Consider the following 19,826-nt stretch of genomic DNA (forward strand, 5'->3'; position numbering starts at 1 on the left):
AATTTCCAATTATACTTTAAGGTATCCGTAGTTATCCTATGTATAATTTTAAATTGTTTCTTTACTGCTGGGCATGGTGGCGCACACCTGTAATCCCAGCATTTAGGAGGTTGGAGACTGGAGGACTGCGGTTTGCAGACAGCCTTAGCTACTTAGTGAGGCCCTTTGCAAGTCAGTGAGACCCTGTTTCAAAAATAAAAAAGACTAAAAAATAGGGCTGAAGCCAGGTGTGGTGACACATGCTTGTAATCCCAGCATTTGGGAGGCTGAAACCAGAGGATCGCAGTTCGTGGACAGCCTCAGCTACTTAGGGAGGCCTCTGCAACTCAGTGAGACCTAGTTTCAAAATAAAGGATAAAAAATAGGGCAGGGGATGTAGCTCCGAGGTCAAATGCCCCTGGGTTCCATCCCCAGACCCGCAAAAAAAAAAAAAAAAAAAAATAGGGCTGAGAATGTAGCTCAGAGGTACAATGTATTATCATCTATAGTGGGGCTACACATACGGTACATTACTATGTGCCAAATAAAGGATTTAATCATTTGATTTGAAGAGATACAGCTGGGAAAAAAAAAACCCTACAGTTTTAATAAGATCTTGCAAAGGCAGGAGTGGGAAAAAGAAGTGAATAATAGACCTTTGGGTTTGGGTTTGGGTTTGACTTCAGAATCAGTTAGGGCAGGAGGTGGCTAACCGTGAGTTAAGGGATTGATAAAGCAGGAAGAAAGGGCCCAAAACAAGGTGTGAAAACTGGAACACTATTTTCAGTAGGGTCAGATTTTCAGATGCCCACATAAAGAGAAAGACAAAGACTGTCGTTAGAAGATACACTGAGTTGGCAAACCTAGAGAAGTGGTTCTTAAGCGTGATTGCACACCAGATAATCTGAAAGGACTTTTACATAGACTGCCGGGCTTCCCCCCCCCCCCTGCAGAGTTTCGAATTTGTACTTCTTACACTTCCTAAGTGATGCTGTTATTGCTGTCTGGGGAATCCCCCCCCCCTTTTTTTTGTGGTACTGGAGATTAAACCCAGGGAATTCTATCTCTGTGCTACACCTCCAGCTTTTTATTCTTTATTTTGAGACAGGGTCTCACTAAGTTGCAGAGGGCCTCACTAAGTAGCTGTGGGCCGCAAACTGCGATCCTTCTGCCTCAGCCTCCCAAGCACTGGGATTACAAGCATGTGCCACCATGCCCAGCTGGAGAATGACATTTGAGAACCCATAGCACCTGTGCCTCTGGAAAACGTTCAGTGAAGCAGTCAGGGATGGAGAGATGAACTATCATGACAAGAAGGTTAGCACACACTAAAGCCAGACAGGTAAGTTGCTGCGTCAGTGTAGTTTGAGGTTCATGTGGTCTGGTACTGGAGAGCCAGAATCAACGTCTTCACATTTTTTAATCCCTCGTAGAACCTGGAAGTGTGAGCCCAATAATTGGGCACAATGATGCATATGAGCACACACGGTTACTTTTGTGTACTTTTCCCATCTAATTACAGGCATTTTTTTCAGTTTCAAAATTGCTTGGAAGTATTGTTGCCACTTTCTTTGGTTACAGCAGAGGGAGCTACAAACCAAATTATACTATGCAGCAAAACACTTAAGGTTATTTTGCTCTTTCACTTTTTGTCCATTGGTCTTTTTTTAAGCCCTAAAATCTGCTTTATAAAGTATTTCAAGTGTACTGTTCATTTTGCTTTGGCAAATGCATAAGCCTGGGTAACTGCCTCCCATTTAATAAAACCATGTGCTAGCTAATGTTTTATCTCTGCTGGGCCTTATAGTCAACAGTGGTCCCATGAGATTTTATCGCCTAGTGACACTGTAGCCATCTGAGTTTCCATCAGTGCACTGTGATGTCCACCCAACCAGGGAGCGGTCCAGCAGTGCTTTCTGAAGGCAGCCCAGTCATCAGGCGGTGCATGGCTGTGGATGGGACGTTTCCACCCTCACTTTGCCTTCAGTTCCTCCCCAAATCAACACTCACATCTGCTTTCCATCACTGGAGTTGTCCATGCTAGAGGTTTATGTAGCTCTAATCATGTAATATGTACTTACTTTATGTCTGGTTTTTTTCAGGATGTTTTTAGTAAGTACTCCATGTCATATAGTAATTCATTTCTTTGTGTTAGAAAGTATTGTTTGTGTACATACATTTTGTTTATCCTTTTAATTTTTGATAGTCCATTAGTCATATTTTTAAAAAATATAAAAAGAGATTGACCTTTTGACTACATTTAAATACCTTGCATTTAATTTTTCCTTTGTAATTTTAAAAATAAATCTTTAGCTCGGCATGGTGGCACATGCTTGTAATCCCCGCTCTTGGGAGGCAGAGACAGGAGGATCACGCAGGTTCAAAGCCAGCTGCACTGTCTTAGGAGACCCTGTTTCCAAATAAAAAAGTATAAATGGGTCTGGGAGTGTAACCCAGAGGTAGAAGGGTTTCCAGGAACCCCGGTACCACCAAAAAATGAAAAATAAAAAAATAAATCTTTTAACTAATTTCATCTAATTTTCTGTTAAATAGATGGTTATCAAATGATTTGCTATTATTAAATACAATTCTAAATGATTATCTGGTGCTTCTTAAAGCAGAAATGTAGGAGCTAAAGAGCTTGTGTACTTATGAGGAAAGACTGAAATGATACATTGGATATTAATAGGCAAAGCAAAATGTAAAGTCATTTTGTGAAAACAAAAGTGGGGGAGGTATTCAGCCTGAGAAAGTATCTTTTAAAATACAGTAAGAAGCCGGCATGGTGGTGCAGGCTTGGAATCCCAGCATTTGGGAGGCTGAGACAGGAGGATCCAGGTTTGCAGCCAGCCTCAGCTACTTAGTATGCTCTCTGCAACTCAGTGAGACCCTGTTTCCAAATAAAGAATAAAAAATAGGGGTGGGGGTATAGCTCAGAGGTAGAATGCCCCTGGGTTCCATTCCCAATACTGCATAAATGAATGAATAAATAAATAAACAAACACAGTAAGAAAACTACACTGACAAAAGAGCATGCACTAGAAGTAGTGAGAAATTGATTCTGGAGTCAGAACCAGGGATGTGACCTGGCTCAGTCTTAAGGACTTTACACTAAAGGAAATAAGCCAGTCACAGAGCGACCGATACATGTGATTGCACTCCACGAGATATCTACACTAGTCGAAGCCATAGAAATAGAAAGTAGAATGGTGGCTAATAGCAGCTTCAGGGGGTGAAAAGGAAAATTGTTGTCTGAAGGGATAGTTTTAGTTTTGCAAAATGTAGTTTTGAGGTGTGTCTCAAACCAATTTAAATATGCTTGACACTACTGAAATGTATACTTAGAAGTGATTAAAATTATAATTTTTATGCTTTCTGGTTTTCCTACAGTAAAAAATAGGGAAGCAATGGCATGGTAAAAAGGGAATCATAAGATAAAATGCAAAATGCCCACACTTTAACTCTAGCCTGCTCCTGTACCCAAAGTTTCAATTCAACTTTTTCTATCTTCTTCCTCTCTCCTGTTCTGCTCTTTCCCTTCATCATTCCTGCACTGTGACTCTCAGCTGTAAAACCACATTTACAATAGTGCCATGGGATTTATTTACTAGGATCTGTGCAATAACGTAAAATAACAGATCATACCCCAGGTAGATAAATACAGCTAAGATTAAACTAGAGCTCCAAAAGGAGAAAAGCAACTTGTTATTTTAATTACGACTATGTTTATAGTGAGATTGAAAAATAGATCATTGAATGTCCATTTGCACAAAATTCTAGAAAGCCATTGTATGACATCTTTAGAAGAACTAGTAATCATGAAGAGTCAGGTTTTCTAAGACAAATTCTTGCTGGACCAACTGATACTGTTTTTGGACTGGGTTAACAATGGATATAAGATTAGAGGATTCCACCAACACAATTATATTCAACAATTTTTTTAAGTCTCTCAAAATACACAAGTAGGACTTGTGCTTATTCTATAGATAGAATGAGATTATACCCTTCTACTTAAACATAAAAATAGATATTAAACAATGTTTTTCAAAACACAGCACATGAGACAATGAGAGGTAGAGATCTTTGAGAGATGGGGAACACATAAGATGAGCCCTGAGGTTGGCCCAGCTGACTGCTGTGCTAGGCTCCCAGGGCCTGGCACAGGGAGGTGTACTTGAGATAGAGCCATGGGTGTTGGAAGCAGATGGTTAAAGTTCACAAGACAGTGTTTAAGAGCAGAGAGCCACACATAGAAGGAAGTCAAGCAAACCCCTTGAGTAAATTTAGCTGAGTGCCATTCAACACATGGGTGTGAGGAACCTTTCTCATGTTCTGAGGAAAGGGAATTGTTTTCGGCACTCCCACAAGAACAATACCTATTACCAGCAACCTGACTGGGGGGAAAAAAATCCTAATTCAAGGGGTGCTGAGTGAGGTAGTCCTGCCTCAGAGGTGGGGAATAATGTCCTGCATTGGATCCACATAATAGTGAAAGCAAGACCAGAAAGGATCAAATACTTTTCCAAGTCACCCAACCACTACCTTGAACAAAACTAAAAATGTATAGTAATTCAAGAATATCCAGCACCCAAAAATGGAAAATCCACAGTGCCTGGCATCTGGTAAAGGTTTCCACATATGCAAAGAGGTAAGAATATGTGACCAATAGTGAAAAAAAACAGTAGAAATGTGGAACTAATACAGGTGTTGGAATTAGCGGACAGTATTAAAATGGTTATAACTGTGTTTCTAATATTCAGAAAGGTAAGCAAAGACATGGAAAAGAAACAAACACCCAAATCAAACTTCTTGAAACAAAGACTACAATCTCTGAGTTAAAAAATACACCAGGTGAAAAAGACAAGTTAGGTTAAAAGGAACAAATACAAGAATGACAGCAAAGTCATAAACAACTATGGAATGTTAAGACATTCTCTCAGTATAGGAATTTGAGGGCGTAAATTTTGCAGAAGGTTTTTGTAGCATGGCTGTTCACTTGGCATTCTTGCAACTGTAATCTAAAGACTGACCACGTAATTTAGAAGAAAGAAGATTTATTTTCTTAGAGTTTTGGGCCCAGTCCGTCTGAGGCCAGGGACTCTGGATCCCAGGGCATGGTGGTGGGAGAGAGCAGGGCTGATTCCTTACATCACAGAGAGGGCCAGCAGGGGGAGGAGGATCTGCTTATGATCTCAAGGCCACACCCCCAGGGCCACCTCCCCCAGCTACACCCTGCCAGCCTGGTGGGTACCACCCAGGTAAATCCATTACAGCGATTTATTCACTTCTGGGATTACAACCTTCACGACTCAGTTACATCCGCTCCAAATGTTGAGCTTTTTAGGAGACATTTTATATCTTAACTATAACAGTTGCAGGTCATGAATTTGGTGAAAATAAAAATACTTGCCAGCTAGGATTGACTAAGAATGCTAAAGAATTTATTATAAAATGATAACAAAATATTTATAAAGAATTGTCAGATTACCCAATAAAATGCACAATTAAAAACATAAAAAGTGCCAATGTGAACTGCCTGCATTTAAGAGAAAACCTGGGACCTAGGTAGCAAATACCCTTGGCAGTGAGTACTGGAGAAAACATAAAGTTGTTTGTACTTTTAACATTATTCTTGAAAAATTGTTATTGAAGTAGCTTTTTACAAGTATATGTTCACTGATAAGAACATAGTAATCGAAGATGAGGTGTGTCAGGTATACAAAGCAATAATGGAAGCAAGACCTGAAAGGATCAAACTCTTCTTCAAGTAGCCCAGCTATAACCCCGAACAAAACTTGAGATTTTGTGTGTCTTTTCTTTTATGACAAAATGTAAAGGCTTGACCACATCCTTTGATGTGAGGTGAGACCATTCAAAAAGAAAAATATTACACAAGAAATCAAAGTTGATTAAAAAAGTAAAGAAGAAAAAATTTAAATGATATAATTCTCCTTGGAAACAAAGTCGGTATTTCTCATGAATATAGAATCAAACATGCAAATGAGATTTTGGCAAGTCAAATTCAAAAACATATTAAATAAATGATATCTTGTGATGAAGTGAGTTTATCCTAAGTTTTGGAGAGTTGATATAACATTTGAGAATCAATGAATAAACTGAAAAAAAATAAGGACCACCTCAAATAAGTACGGGAAAATTCTTTGATAAAAATCCAACATCTATTTCTGATTAAAAAAATTCACAGAGCCAGGCATGGTAGCACACGCTTATAATCCCCGTGCTTGGGAGGCTGAGACAGGAGGATCGCGCAGGTTCGAAGCCAGCCTCAACTGGCTTAGGAGACCCTGTTTCCAAATAAAAAATATAAAATAGGTCTGGGAGTGTAGCCCAGAGGTAGAAGACCCCTGAGTTCCTCCCCCAGTACCACACACACAAAAAAAAAGAAACCTCGTAAGCACACTAGGAATAGAGGGAAACGTCTTCAATCTCTCAAAGGGCATTTATGAAAAACCCTCACCTAGCATCATATTAATCACCTGAATATGTTCTGTTCCACCCCAGATTAGGAAATGAGGGTATCTGTTCTCTTCTGTTTGGCATTGTACTGGAGGTTCTATTCAGTGCTGATGGGCAAAAGAAAAGAAGATATCCAGACAAGAAAGAATGAAGTAAAGCTATTGCTTTTCATAGAGACTGTGATAACCCATGCAGAAAATCCTATAGAGTTTACTATAAAGTTTTTAAAACTAACAAATGAGTTTATCAGTTTTAGTAACTAGGTTGTAGGTATAGGATTCCTAAAGTCAGTGTGTATGCCAGCAGTGAACACTCAGAAACTGAAAATAAAAATGAATCTTATAATAGTATAAAATATTGAATATTTAAGGAAAATTCTTGAAACATGTAAGAGACCTATACTGTAGAAACTAAAATTATTGATGAGGCAAATTAAAGAAGACCTAAATAATGTTCATGGTTCTGAAGACTTGACATTGTTAATTCTCCCAAATTAATTTATAGCTTCCATGCAATTCTAATCAAAATTCCAGTAGTCTTTTTTTGTAGAAATTGGCAAGCTGTTTCTAAATTTTTCTTGGAGCCAGGCATGGTGGCACACACTTGTAATCCCCGCACTTGGGAAACGGAGACAGGAGAGTTGCACAGGTTTGAAGCCAACCGCACTGGCTTAAGAGACCCTGTTTCCAAATAAAAATATAAAAAATAGGTGTCTGGGAGTGTAGCCCAGAGGTAGAAGGATTTCCAGGAACCCCAGTACCACCAAAATAAATAAATAAATAAATTTATTTATTTATTTTTATTGTAAGGGTAAAGGACGAGAAAATAACAAAGCAGGTTTGGAAAAATAAAACAATACTACCTTCTTTCAAGGCTCACATAGTGTGGTGCCGTATATTCATTCATAGGCACGTCAGGAGGACAGAATAGTGCTCAGGGTAGGGAGCGTCATGCACACACGGACAGCTGGTTCTCGCCAGACACAGAGGCAGTGCAGTGAGAAAGGGCAGGCTTTGCAACACCAGGTAGGAGCAGGAACACTTGGACTTCTGTATTTATATATCAAAATCAACTCGAGATGGTCCTAGACCTAAATTTAAAGCCTAAAAATATACAGCTTTAGGAAGAAAACAGAAAATCCTTACTACCTTAGCTAGGCAAAGATTTCTTAAATATGACACCAAAAGCAAAATTCATAAGAACATTTAGCAGCTAGTCTTAAAATTAAGTGTGGTTTATGAAAGACACTTAGAGAATGAAGAGACACATACACTGGGATAGAAATCTTTGTAAATCATGTACCTCATAAAAGACTTGAATTTAGAATGTATAAAGAATTTTTATTTTTATTTATTTTTTTGCGGGTCAGTGGATGGAACCCAGGGGCATTTGACCTCCAAGCTATACCCCTGCCCTATTTTTTATTCTTTATTTTGAAACTGGGTCTCACTAAGTTGTGGAGGGCCTCACTAAGTAGCTGAGGATATCTGCAATCCTCCTGTCTTAGCCTCCCGAATGCTGGGATTACAAGCGTGTGCCACCACACCCGACAAGAATTTTCAGAAGTAACATGCAGTCCACTTAAAAACTGGGTGCAAAATTAAACACATGTTTTACCAAAGAAGAAATAAAGTTGACATGAAATGATGCCCACTCTGCCTCCATCTTCACATGGACTTCCCTGTTTATCTCTGAGGCCAAATTTCTCTTTTCTTTCTCTTGTAAAAACATCAGTGGTTGAATCTGGTGATGAGATTAAGAGGTGCCTGGCATTCTTTAGAATATATTTAACCAAGAGATTGGAGCACTTCACCAAGAACTTTTGGTCACCAAACAGGCTAATACAGTCTCTTACTATGTCCAATAGAATTTGATCATTTTGACTTCTCTGCCCCTCACGTGGAATATAAATGACTGAGGTAGGGAGGAGTGAGCTAAGAAGCCCTGCTAGTCTCCATTCCAGCGTTACTTACCAGTCAAAGTTTTTACACACTTGCCATTTATCTCAGTGCTGTGTGGTTTTGTTGTGTTTTTTACTTTTATCCTATGATTACTATGACAGTAATCAGAAAATATATTAATATCCTTATTTTTAAAATAATTCTTCATGTAAAGCCCAGCTAGTTATTACTAAGATTGAGAACTAGATTACTGGCTCTATCGTGTTTCGGACTTTGTTTTGGTTTGGTTTTTAATGTGGTGCTGGGGATCGAACCCAGGCCTCACACATGCTTACACTCCCAGCCCCTGACTCTATTTACGTTTGCCTTCATGACTCTGTTAAGAGAATTCAGTTTGGAATTTTGCTGAGGTTATAGGTAAGAACCATTGTGTTTGTTGATTCATTTTTAATTTTCAGCTGACTACTGTGGCTTGCAGAGTTCATAGAGAAGTCCAGATCCTTGTCTTCATATACGCAGTGCCATTACTCTGTAAGAACAGTTATTAAGCCTCTTCTGAATCCATGCTTCCAACACCAATGTATTGGGAAGAATGGTGTAAAAGTTGTTTTTGTGTCCAAATATAGACTTCTTTCCCCTCAGTGTTTATTATGATCTCTGTAAGTTGCCAAAACATGACTGATTTTGTGTGATTTTTAAACAGTGTATTTGAGAAATCATGAAATGGTTTGCTTTGTGCCATTTTATAGCATTGTTTTTTTGTGTGCTTCAGACAGATCTGTAGAGTTTTCTTTAACAACTATATTCTTTCAACAGGTCTAGTTGTGCAGCTTACTGGGTTTTCTTAGGCTGTATTCTGGAACACATTGTTTTTATGTTTTAGGTCATTTGGGGGACCAAGGTTCACTTATTTGATGTGTTTTTCATTAAAGCTGCTCAAAATAGATTATTGGTTTTCTCTGCTGTCATGACTGAGCTCATTTGATATTCTTACTGAATCCTAATTGAAGCTCATTTTTCTCCCTTTTTTTCAGGTACTTGTATCTGCTGTTCTCTGGTGATGACCTTTTACCTTTAGACCACTGGGTGTTTAACACAGAGGCTCACCCTCTGCCTGTGTTGCATTTAGCCAACACCACACTTTCAGGTAATCCTGCTGTTCGATGAAAGCAGCTGCAGAAGGACCATTTTTACCTGTGCTTTGTTTACATGGACCACTACAAAAACTAGTCTGGAGAGGCGGCTTTTGAAAACCTGGACCTCTAAGTCAACATGCCAGGGTGGAACTCTTCCCTGCAAGACTTTTCAGTTTGTAGATATGTCACCTTTGAAATGATTCCATTTTATACCTGACCAAATCATGTCTGGCACGTGTAGGACAGAGAACTGATGTGCTTTGGTTCTGAATGAGGTGGTCACATGAGAAACGATGCCCATCACTTGTGTACTGCTAGAGGAAGCCAAGAACTTGGAGCACCTTGCAGGAGTTAAAAGATGGCCTTTGGAACCAGTTCCATATTTGTTTTCTCCCACAGTGGAACAGCTTTCAAATAAAATATTTACACATTGTTTATTCTTTTTTTCTCCATTTAAATAATGGAATAAGCTAAGATAAACAACAAAAGAACCATGTAACTCATCACTAGTGAGATGACTCAAAAAAGAACAGAAGTACCATCCCTGTCCGAATTTTCAAGCTCCCCACTGGATGACCAGACTGGCAACCATTTCAATCTCAATGTATTTCATAGAAATTTCTTGGTTAAATTTACTTTTTGCTGAGGCATGATCTCACAAAGAATATTCCTCTTTGTCTCCATCTGGTATCATTGGAACTGCTGTTTACCATGACCACCACTTACGAGCCTGGGTTTGGGATTTTTGTGCATGTAGTTCAGTCTAGTGTTGATAGCATGAAAAAAAAAAAAGTGAGAGAAATGCCCGTTTGTTGCCTTGAAACTTGTTCTTAGAAAAATCCTTGGTTTCATTGGTAAGAGATTATTCTTCCAAACCAGCAAATCTATCAAGTAAGTTTTATCTACTTTAATATCTTAATAAAGTTAGTAGAGTCACTAAATTTACAATTCTATATGGCTCGACAAAATTCACTATACTAGTATGCATCTCTGAATTTGCCATGATATGCTAAATTACTGTATATTTCATTAGAGCAAAAACAGTGAAACCTCCTTAAGTACTGTGTCTGCAGTGGAGACAGAGGCCCTTTATTACCAGCTCATCAAATGAGTGAGCTTTTCACAAAGAGTATGTTTTTAGTTTCTCCAAGAATATGGAACCCATAGAATCAGAATGGCTTCAAATTAATTTTCGGTGATAAGTGTGTAATTAATCATATTACACTAAAACTGGGATATCTCTGAGGGACCTTCTAGAACCATCTGTAGGTTTTTATTGGTCTTTCTTTCATTCTTTTTTTTTTTGTACTGGGAATTAAACTTGGGTATTCTGTCTCTGAGCTACACCCCTGGGCCTTTTTATTTTTTATTTTGAAACAGTCTCACTAAATTATTGGGAGCCTCGCTAAATTGTTGAGGCTGGCCTCCAACCTGCAATCTTCCTGGCTTAGCCTCCCAAGTACTGGGAATATAAGCATACACCACCATATCCAGTTTGATATTTCTATTTAAAGAAACTAGTGTTTCTTTATATTGTGGCAGAACTTAAATTTATTAAGAATCGCAACTATAATACAAGATAAATACTAATGCTTATAAATTTTCTGTCACTTGAATTTCTGTGATAGTGCACTTTTTCCTCATTTCATTTAATACAAACACTTTCCATTGACATTAACAAAAGTTAGAAACAATATAAGTAGTCTAATATTTACTCTGAATATTTCATAAAACAGATTTGTACAAGAAGCCCACCTAGGAATTCTGGAGGCTTTTTTTCTTATTTAATAGTTTTTCGTTTTAACCCCTTATTAGTATGTAGCAGATTTAAATCCAGAAAATATTTAATAAATTAACATTTTCTAAGAGTGAGATCATCTTACATCTCAAATCATCAGACAAGCCTCACAAATTAGCCAATGATAGCCTCCTCCAATTTATTCACTGTCCATAGAAAATAAGGGTGTTGAGCCCATTGTACTGTCCGTAAGAGTTCAATTTTATTATCTTTTGCTACTTGAAAATTTAAATGTTCTGAAAGGGGTGGATGACTATAACTTTAGAAGAGGAAGGGAAATTGGTTTTCAGAAAAATTTAGCCTTCCTTCTAAAAATAGCACCAAGCCTCCTTTGAATCACTTGAACCAAAACAAAACAAAACCCATAAAACTTGAATTGGCAAAGACCCAGAGCATCTGTGCTGATAGTGACAGACTGTCTCGCTCTGTGTAGGACGCAGAGTCAAGGGCCAGCCCTGCTCCCTGGGAACTCCTCCAGCCAGGAGAACCCTACGCAGGAGCACTGTGTTGCTGACCTCACTGAACTCAAGAGCAGACAGGGGTGTGCACAGACTGTGAGGGCCTGTGGAAGGGTCTCCTCCCTCCTCCTTTGTGATGATAACAATACCTTTTTTCCCCTCTGAATACCAAAGGCAATTAAAGCTCCATGCAGTGGCTTGCCGGCCGGTGTCACAGGAAGTACTTCTGTCATAGATTTTAAAACACCCTTCTCTGAGATCAGTCTTCATCCCAGATTTTGCTTAGTCTCCATGTACATTCTTTACTCTCCTCTGTCCTTTATAGTCCTTTGCATTCCATAGACCTCTTTACTCAGGTGCAGTACTACTTGCATTTACCATACGGTCTGCAAAGAGCCCCGAAATGCCCCTTTCCAGACGCCTCCTCAAAGAGCTGACACCTCACTTTGTGCCTGTGGCACAATTGTACTGAAGGAGAAAAGGAAAGTTGAACACCCCTCTATCTTCTGCATTTGTTTCTCTTTATCTTAAAATCATACTTTTTGGCCCAAACCAGATGTTTGGGTTGGGTTTTTTGTTTTTTGTTCTGTTTTGTTTTTGTTTTTATTCAAACAGTATGAAGTTGTTTAAACCAAGAGATCGGTCCCAAACCAAAAAGAAAGTCTAAGTGCAAAAAAAAACAAGTCCCCTGCCAGAGGGTTCTCACTTTCTGGTGGGCTGCACGCTTTCTTTCTCGTTCTAGAGAGCTCACACCAGCTCCTCCCTGTCTTCGAGTGATCTCTCTGTGTAGAACTTTGGTCCTCAGCTCCGCATCTCCTCCGCTCTCCATTGCCAAAGTCTTTGTCAGATCTCTAGATTCGTTGATAAAGATTTGTGCTTGCCATTCTACTGCAGTTCTCCGTAAGCCTGAGTTTCTTTGAGTGAGTGCATGAGTAAATGAGAGAATGGATGAGCACACATCTGTGCCGTGCTGAATATGGCCGGGCGTTGTGCCTGGCAGTTTCTTTCAAGAATTAGAACATTTTATGTGATTCCGGTGACATTTTCTGTATGAGAGTAGTTCCTACCATTTTAAGTGTTTTCCAATATGAATTGTGTTACAAAATCCTTAATTTTATATTTCATTTAAATTAAAGAGGAAAAGAAAAGATTTATAATATATTTTAAACAATGTGTTACTATATAATACAACTATAATTGTAGCTAATAACTTGGGAAATATCAAAGAAATATTTGACTTCTGATGCAACACTGACTAAAATATTTACTTTAGAAAGAAATAAAAACATTCTTATTTTGCTATATCACTTTACATAATTAAACTCAATATTTTATAGAAGTGCTGATTATTTTGTATTCAAGAAGTTTTTGTCTCTTAATTCATGGGTAAAACTTGCAGTTGTAAATTGTCTTTGCTCTGGTATGCTTTCTACTAGTAGTAGTAGTAGTAGTACCGTATTTCTTAAATATAAAGAAAAATATATGAAAATATTTCTAAATTCCAAATAATAGTTCCTAGTAATATTTTGGGATCTTTTTTTTGTTTAGGCTTCCTTACCCTCCAGTTGACTAGCTCATCACTTATTTCCCCCTTACATAAATATACGTATATATGTGTATATATACTGATGTATACACATAATACAATTATGCATACGTTGTCAGTGCTCTCAGTTACAGACACAGTTGGTAACTGGATGTGGCTGCATCGTTACCAGCAGGATATTTAAGTAACCATGTATGATAGAGAGATATTGTAATCCTCTTATTCCAGTTCAAGAACATGGGTAAAGACAACTTTCTGTTACTTCAGTTCATTCAGATGATGATGGAGATGATTTTTGGATTCATGTACAGTCAGCAAGCCTTTCTGTAAGGGGCCAGATAATAAATATTTTCGGCTATTCAAGCCATGCAGACCCTTTCATTACTCAGTTCTGCTGTTGAAGTGTGAAAGCAGCTATAGATGATATGCAAATGAGCGGTCGTAACTATAATCCAGCAAAACTCTTAGAGAAACAAGTGAAAGGCTGGATTTGGTGTGCAGGTCCTAGTTGCTGATCCTGATCCCAAGTTTAATTTGTGTAAGACCCTATGGCTTTGATCTGTATCGTCTCTGTGTTTCCATTTACATAATTCATTTGACAGCAAAAAGAAGTGTGTATATACAATTGTATGTATTCGTCTTTACTGAAACTGTGTACTTGGTTGTCTTGAAAGTAAATATACTCTCTGGAGTCTGTCCAGGTTTCGGGAAAATGCGACTGTTGTGAAAGGCAGAATGGGAAGGAGGGGTGCTATCGACCATCCTCACCTTGTTACTTAATTCATAATTTCAGATACTCTGTGCACAAAAAGGTCTATGTAGCATCGAAATACATTGTCTGTCCAAGTTCTGCTTGTTCAATGGCCCTAGGAGCCAGGAGTCTGGATTGTTGAAGCTGCAGAAATTTGTCCACTTGGGTACTTTTAGAACTCCAGGACAAAAATATTATAGAATCCCTGAACTTGGTGCTGCAGAAACCAATCCTGTGGAACATTCTAGGCCACAGAAAGAGGGTTATGTGCCTCACTTGCCGTTTGGCAGCCACTCTTAAGACTGCAAAGGTATTGCCCCTGCTATCTCCAGAACAGCCTGAGATTGTGGAGTACAGAAGGAAAAAATATGCATCCAAAAGGAGAGAAGTTCCCCTTGTATTTCTCCCAATACCTTTGCAAATTGGTAGCATCATTTGAGAATGTCAGTTACATCGTTTTTCAATTAAAATACCCCTTAACTTCAACTTTATACTTCTGCTATTTAACAACTAATCCATTTCAGACTTGATGTGAGCCCAACAATTGCAGAACTCATAAAATTGCTCACAGAATTAAATGACACCATGTTAACTAGCATATACCTTGCAATGTTCCAATCTTTCTGACAGATAATAGATTTTTCACTAAGAAGATTGTCAAATATTTCACTTTTTTGGGAAATTCTAAAGAAGGGAAAGCCTAAACTCCAAATGAGAGGGAGAACAGAGATGTCTTTTCTCTCTTCCACATTATAAATAAGCTGCCTTTCTAGGTCTGACCTACTTAAGGTTGCTTCAGCGCAGTGTGAATGAAGGTTTTGGTGTTCACATACACCCACATACGTACGTATTAATATGCACAGGCTTTTAATCAATTATAAATATCTTGTGGCTATTTGAATGCTAAATAATTCTTTTATAAATTATAATCCCAAAAGAACTTCATAAAGATAAGCTCAGCTCTTTGTGGGGGAAAATTATTTTTTTAGAGAATTTAGAAATTAGTTTTTACTGGATTAATTGAAGTATCCCCGATTTTAATTACTGGACTTGGAAGTTAATAATGCCATTCTTTAGCCTCACTCATCTCAAATTCACTAATAAGTGGGATAAGTGTAACCTCTTACATTGGAACCCACCGGCTGCTCCTGAACTGGTTTCCAGTCATGTCCTCCATATTGTGATTTTTACAAATCAAAGATGATATTGTATATTAAAGATCAAATAAAGATGTTCTTTAAGTGAAAATCTTTATCACTTTTGTTTTTTGTTTTGGTTTTTACCTGCTGATGACAAAACAGTTCAATCTCTTCCGATGTATAGAAGAGCAGATTTGGCTTTTATAGTAGCTGGCAGTGCTTGGTCTCTTTCATTCAGAGAATATTTCTTCTGGTTCATCCTATAGTCTCATTCCTTGATGTTAAAGAAAGGTGAAGAATAGCTTACTGAGAGTAATTTTCATTCCAGGGGATTTTAAGAAAAACAATAGATCTATGTGACAGTCATCTAGTATCCCTATGCATATTGCCCCAGAGCCTTTAGTCCAGCCTCAGATAATCAAATAATAATAATAATAATAATAATAATTAATAATAATAATAATAATAATAATCTCAATCACTGGATTGACAGTCAAGTTAAAATCTGAGTTTGTAATCCCAGCATTTGGGAGGCTGAGACAAGAGGATCTGGGTTCATGGACAGCCTCAGCTACTTAGGCCCTTTGCAATTCAATGACACCCTGTTTCAAAATAAAAAATAGGGCTAAGGATGTAGCCCAGAGGTAGAAGGCCCCTGGGTTCCATCCCCAGTACCTCAAAGAAAAAAAAAAAAATCTGACCCGACCCTGCTTAAATGATTCTTGGGCAAATACAGTGAGCTGAAGGAATAGGATTGGCTGGACTATATAGACAGTGGTTTAGTCTACCAATATTATAAAAATACAGGAAACTTAGAATCTCTACCCATGAAGCAACAAACCTGAAATACCAGCCTGTTTATTTCTTCAAGGTCTTCCTGGCACAATGAATCTCAATTTTAGCAAAACTGTAGACTAGGAAATTGCATTGGGGCTATATCAGAATTAATTATGGGCTCAAATTTTCAGCAGTAACTAAAACAGAACTAGGTAAGATTAAAAGAATTAAGGAGCTCGCTGGGCGTGGTGGCGCATGCTCACTTGTAATCCCCGCGCTTGGGAGGTAGAGACAGGAGGATCCCGCAGGTTCAAAGCCATCCGCGCCAGTTTAAGAGACTCTGTTTACAAATAAAAAAGTATAAAAATAGGTCTGGGAGTGTAGCCCGGAAGTAGAAGGGTGTCTAGGAACCCCAGTACCACCAAAAATAAATAAATAAATAAATAAATAAATAAATAAATAAATAAATAAGGAGGTTTGGGTGACTAAGAAAATCAAGTCCTCAAGCTGTGTGCAGTAGCATACACCTGTAAAACCAGCGCTTGGGAGGGGGAGACAGTAGGATTGCAGATTTGTGGCCAGCCGCAACAATTTACAACTTAGTGAGACTCTGCAACTTAGTGAAACTCTGTTTCAAAATAAAATGGCGTTGTGGCTGCCAAATTTGTAATCCCAGTACTTGGGAGGCTGAGACAGGAGGATCACACAGGTTTGAAGCCAGCCTCAGCTACCTAGTGAGGCTCTCAGCAATTTAGTGAGACCTTGTTTCCAAATAAAATAGAAAATAGGTCTGGGAGTGTAGCCTGAAGGTATAAAGCCTCTGGGTTCCATCCCCAGCACCACAAAGAGTAAATTAATTAATTAAATAAGGCTTGGGGTGTAGCTCAGAGGTAGAATGTCCCAGGGTTCCATCCCCAGTACCACACACACCAAAAAAAAAAAAAAAAATAATAATAATAATAATAATAATAATAAAAGAAAAAACCAACTGAGAGCTCTTTGCTAGATGCCTAAATTCACTAAATTTAAATGTCAAATTGCAAAGGGCTGGCAACACTCAGATGGCATTCGTGTTAAGAAGGTTCAGGAGCTGAGTGAACCTGTATACTACCTTGTTGGTTGGCCTATTATAAATTTCTTTTGATTTTTAGACTGTGGTGAGATGGTGAGATTTTGTGTGTGTGTGTGTGTGTGTGTGTGTGTGTGTGTGTGTGTGTGTGTGTGTGAGAGAGAGAGAGAGAGAGAGAGAGAGAGAGAGAGAGAGAGAGAGAGGTAATGTAGTGAGATGTGTGTGTCAATGTAATAGAATATGCTATTTTGACCTTTTCATGGTTTTTCATGGTACTGGGGATTGAACTCAGAGGCAGTCTATCTCTGAGCTACACTCCCAACCTATTTTATTTTGAAACAGGGTCTCACTATTATTTCCTTAGGCTGGCTGCAAACTTTTGATTCTCCTGTCTGTGCCTCCCAAGTACTGAGATGTAGAGGTGTGTGCCAATGACCAGTCTAAGTTCAGCAGTATTAACAATTACATTGACAGTGTTGTGCAATTGTTGGTAGTAACTATTCCCAAAACTTTTTTAACATTTGAAACAGAAACTCTAAGCATGGTACAGTATCTCGCTGTCCCTCCTTTTCCTCCAGCCCATGATGACCTCTAATATACTTTATAAGATAATTTTTCAGCCCCAAGTCAGTCTCGCTTTTCTTCCCAATAAAGGGAAGATCATACAGAATATTTAGGAGAATTAAATGAGAAAAATCCATGTACTTAGCTCAAATTAAGCTCACAATTCAAGTTGTTCTTGATTATTTTCATTAGCAAATACTGACATAATCATTCTTAGAACAGTTTTTAAAAATGTAATAAAGGAAGGACTGTAAGACTATGGCAATGAAGAGCCAAGAAAACCATCCGGTTCTGTGCCTCATACAAAAGAAAATGGAAACCAAAAAGAAGAAAATGGAGGTATTACGTGGTCTTTATTAAGACGGTCTTTCAGTTTTATCATCCACGACTCTGTGACTAAGACTTGTGTAGACTGTTCTCACTGTAAAAAGTTCAATGGCATGCAAAAATATCAATCATACAAACGGAGGAGATAAGAAACTGCAGTAGAAATCACTTTTTGTTAGAAACCCAGCAAAAACAGGAGCCCAAAGTTAATAGTGATTATCATTGTATGGTAGGGGTATAAATATGGGGATTAATTTTTTCATGTGTTTATGTTTAACTTTGAAAAATTGCTTTATTGAGGCGCGATCTGCATAAAATAAAACATTCCCACTACAAGTGCATGATTCAGTGGTTTCAAGTAAGTCTGTAAGTGGTACAACCACCCTACAACCTACAAATATCATTCCTCTCCCAGCCCCTGGTCTGTTTTCTGTCTTTATAGATTTGCCTTTTCTAAGCATTTCAGATTGATGGTACATATACATGTGTCAGACATTTGAGGATTTGAGGTTTATTCACACTGCAGTATCAAGTTTTTTCATTTTTGTAACTGAAAATACTTGCCTATATGGATATAGCATATTTTGGTCACCCACTCACCCACTCACTTTTTTTTTTTTTTTTTGGTGGTACTGGGGATGGAACCCTTCTCCGGGCTACACTCTCAAACCTATTTTTTATGCATATTTTATTTGGAAACAGGGTCTCTTAAGCCAGCTAGGCTGGCTGCAAACCTGCTCGATCCTCCTGTCTCCACCTCCCAAGCACGGGGATTACAAGCGTGAACCACCATGCCCGGCTACCCACTCACTATTGATTGATATTTGGACTGTCTCTGCTTTCTGGCTGTTCTGAACAATGTTGTTATGAATCTGTGCATATGGTCTTTTTGTTTGTTTGTGTATGTATACACATATACATTCACCTAGAAGTGGAATTGTGAAGTCATGTGGTAAGGTTATGTGTAATTCTCTTGCAAAGCATTTCACACTGCCTTTCAGAGTCCTGCCATGTGTGAGGGTGAGAGGACCAGTTCCTTCACATTCCCACTAATACTTGTTATTATCTTTTTACTGTCTGCTTTTTTTATATAGTCATTCTAATGGGTATAAAGTATCTTAGTGCAGTTTTAATTTACATTTCTTTTAATGACTAATACTGATCATTTGCAGCATTAGCCATGCATGTGTGTGGGAAATTGTCTATTAACACACCTTGCCCATTTTCAACTTACTGAGGTTGTAAGAGTTCGTCACATATTTTGCATTTATTTTCTCTGCACTGGTGATTTGTCTTCAAGCATGTGTGTGCATGCATGGTGCTGGGGATGGAACTCAGGGGCATTCTACCTCCGAACTATACCCCTGTCCCTATTTCATTTTTAATTTGGAAACAGGGTCTCACTAAACTGCCAAGATTGGCTTCGGACTTGCAACCCTTCTGTCTCAGCCTCCCAAGTTCTGGGATTATAGGCATGCATCACCACACATGTCCAGCATGTCTTCAGTTTGTAATGGTATCTTTTGAAATGCTAAATAAAGATTTTAATTTTGATGAAGTCCAGTGTATCTATGTTTCATTTTGGGGATTATTTTTTCTTGCCTAACAAGGTCACTAAGAGTTTAGACTTGTTTTATTCAAAAAGTTCTATAGTTTTAGCTCTTACTTTGAGGTCTGTGACCCATTTTAAATTTCTCATGTATGGTAACGGTTCACTGATATTTTTCTATGCAGACATCTGGTTATCTGGGCACTATTTATTGAAAAGAGTATCCTCTCCCCATCCAATTGCTCTGGCACTTTGGAGAGGTGTCAGTTGGTCATTAATGTAAAGTTTTTCTGGACGCTTAAATTGTGCTTCGTTGCTATCTTCCTTCTCGGTCCAGCAGCATGCCGTGTAGTGA

General features: G+C 38.3%; 1 protein-coding gene across 1 annotated transcript in view; it reads left to right on the plus strand.

The window, feature by feature from the left end:
- The window catches only part of MAN1A2 (mannosidase alpha class 1A member 2), a gene marked incomplete at both ends in the record, with an annotated part of 166,644 nt that extends 157,120 nt beyond the window's left edge, over positions 1–9,524 (plus strand). Inside the window, one exon of the mRNA XM_080693211.1 lies at positions 9,392–9,524. Within this exon, the coding sequence (XP_080549337.1) occupies positions 9,392–9,524 (133 nt within the window). The remainder of the gene's footprint in view (positions 1–9,391) is intronic.
- Between the last annotated feature and the right edge of the window lie 10,302 nt (positions 9,525–19,826).

Source organism: Muscardinus avellanarius, assembly GCF_963383645.1.
Source record: "Muscardinus avellanarius genome assembly, chromosome: 3".
Classification (NCBI taxonomy): domain Eukaryota; kingdom Metazoa; phylum Chordata; class Mammalia; order Rodentia; family Gliridae; genus Muscardinus; species Muscardinus avellanarius.